This window comes from Penaeus monodon, chromosome 32 (genome assembly GCF_015228065.2).
Source record: "Penaeus monodon isolate SGIC_2016 chromosome 32, NSTDA_Pmon_1, whole genome shotgun sequence".
Classification (NCBI taxonomy): Eukaryota; Metazoa; Arthropoda; class Malacostraca; order Decapoda; family Penaeidae; genus Penaeus; species Penaeus monodon.
The window spans coordinates 18,137,518-18,139,660 of NC_051417.1; the positions used below are offsets into that span (position 1 = coordinate 18,137,518).

The 2,143-nt window shown below is 43.9% G+C and overlaps 2 protein-coding genes across 3 annotated transcripts in view; one reads left to right on the forward strand and one right to left on the reverse strand.

Annotated features, from left to right (window-relative positions):
- LOC119593699 (1,4-alpha-glucan-branching enzyme-like) overlaps nt 1-753 on the reverse strand; it is a gene marked incomplete in the record, with an annotated part of 15,237 nt that extends 14,484 nt beyond the window's left edge. Inside the window, 1 exon segment of one of the 2 annotated variants that reach the window (XM_037942657.1) lies at nt 208-753. In XM_037942657.1, coding sequence (XP_037798585.1) covers nt 208-311 — 104 coding nt within the window. 2 annotated transcript variants of the gene reach the window in all.
- Nucleotides 754-1,127: 374 nt separating this feature from the next.
- Nucleotides 1,128-2,143, forward strand: part of LOC119593700 (nicotinamide phosphoribosyltransferase-like) — a gene marked incomplete at its 3' end in the record, with an annotated part of 46,779 nt that continues 45,763 nt past the window's right edge. The window contains 1 exon segment of the mRNA XM_037942661.1: nt 1,128-1,859.

Below are 2,143 nucleotides of genomic sequence, written 5' to 3' on the forward strand. Positions count from 1 at the left end.
AAAAATCTTGAGGGTGTGGCCAGGGAGGCAGACCATGAGGTGGGCAATCAGAGACTTTAGGGGCATTTGCCTACCCAGCCCCCTCAAATGCTGACCACGTAAGTTAATACCAAATAATAACAGAATACTGCAAAATCTTTATAAAACATAATACTAGAGAATAAGACAAAATGGGAAAATGACGTAGATAGAAGACTTCCAACCCACCTCCTCCTGATCTCCCTCTCGAAGGGCTTGAGGTAGGGGTCGAGGCCGAGCAAGTCATTGATCTTAGGAACTTCAACTTTCATAGGATCGCCGATGTCCTGCATTGTGCCTCGTCCTTCACTCCTCTCCTTGACCTTGGGATGTCTTCAAGACGGATGGATTATGTGGAAACTTCTCTCAAACGTGTGAATATTATGTAACCTTTCAACCTCTCCTAACCTCCGGCGACCCTTAACTTGCCCTCGAGATCCTCCTGCACTTTGTCACGTGACCTGGCCTTGCCCTTGGGACGCCTGAGGGTCTGTGCACTTTCCGGAAAGGAGAAAGCGTCCAGCAGATCCTCCAGAACCTTCGGAATTAGAGGTTGTGGACAGGCAGGAGGGTCGGGAGGACACACCAGCCGACGTGCAGCTCACCCGTTCCGCAGCCTCGGCCTCCGTGGTAACTGTGCGCTCTTTTTGCAAGCCACTTGTGTGGAATTCGTGTCTGCGTTCCTTATTCCAGTGCAATTGGGGTTTACTCTGATTATGCCCGACGATGCAAACGCGATTAATGGGCGTCGCCAGAGGATGCTTATTTCAACTCGATATAATCTACATAAAATTCCCTAACGTGCAACTGTCATGATAATGCGTACGAAAATACTATCGTCGCTGACTGTTTTTTCAGTCGATCTTTAATACTAAACATATGTATCTCCACTAACACTCGTTTAAGTAAAGATATTTTTGATTGAGATAACACGTACATTTGAGTACTATCGTGTAAGAAAAGAAACTCCTCTTAGTTTACACCATAGAAACGATCAAGGTTTTTTGGAAGCACCCGGTGACCGTGTAGGGCGCACCTGCGTGTCACGTGCACAGTGCGAGACTTGTTATGCTCTATACCGTGAGCAAACCGGCTATTTTAGGAAACATTCAGTGGCTAGCATCCTGAAAATGACATCAGACTTTGGCAGAATGTGCAAGCAGATAGGAACAGTATTTTTAATATGGCTGCAGTGAGTGATTGCAGGGTTTGTATTAGGAAGCGCGTGGTTACTAGGGACGCTGTTGCTATGGAGCCATTCTTGGGCATGGTACAGCACGTCGCCTATCAAGCATTAAGATCTCTGATCAAGAACTTCGAGGAATAAATCCTTCTCAAAACATATCGACCGATGTACAGCTGTATACTTAGGCTTGGTTGCCTCAAGGACAAATAAAAAAAAAAAACGGTGCCCTTTGAAAAATTGTGTTGTAGACTTGCGATGGATACAAATAACTAAAAATATCGATAAATTTCCAAAGGAACTCCCATATACTCCAAAGAAGGAGCACACGAGAATATTAGGCAGTGATTATTTTGATTTTTTTAACCCCAAAAATGGCGCCCCAAAATTACAGGCCAAGCAAGGTACGTACCATTCCCGCCCCACCCAAGTTTCGTCACTGTAGAGGCAGTGTCGTCAGGAGAGAAAGAAAGAAAAAAAACATAGGAAGCTGGGATAGAGCAGCGAGCCCCAAGTTCCCAATGAGCTCTTGTCAAGATCCTGGGGAAAAAGAGAGCAGAGAGGAGGCCGGCAGACTGCATAGATACAGGCACTGGAAGATCAAGATGAGAGATCATCGCGGCTCCAACTCTGCATTATGTTGCACTGAATTAATCAGGTACTATAATATTGTAGCTTGTTTCGCTTATTTTGTAATTGTATCTCTGTTAGGATATTATGGAAGATCTAGCTATTAGTTTTATGAAATGTGATAACATTTGTGTAATTTTGATGACATTAAATAACTAATTAATGTTTGAGAAGAAAGTGGCCTCAGTGGGTAAGTTCAAGATTTTGGGAAACTAATAAAAAATTGAACGATGGCAAATTCGTTCAAGTTTTCAGTGAATAGTCACTGTCAAGGTCACGCGCCAGATGCACAGTTGAGAAACTGAGAGATTA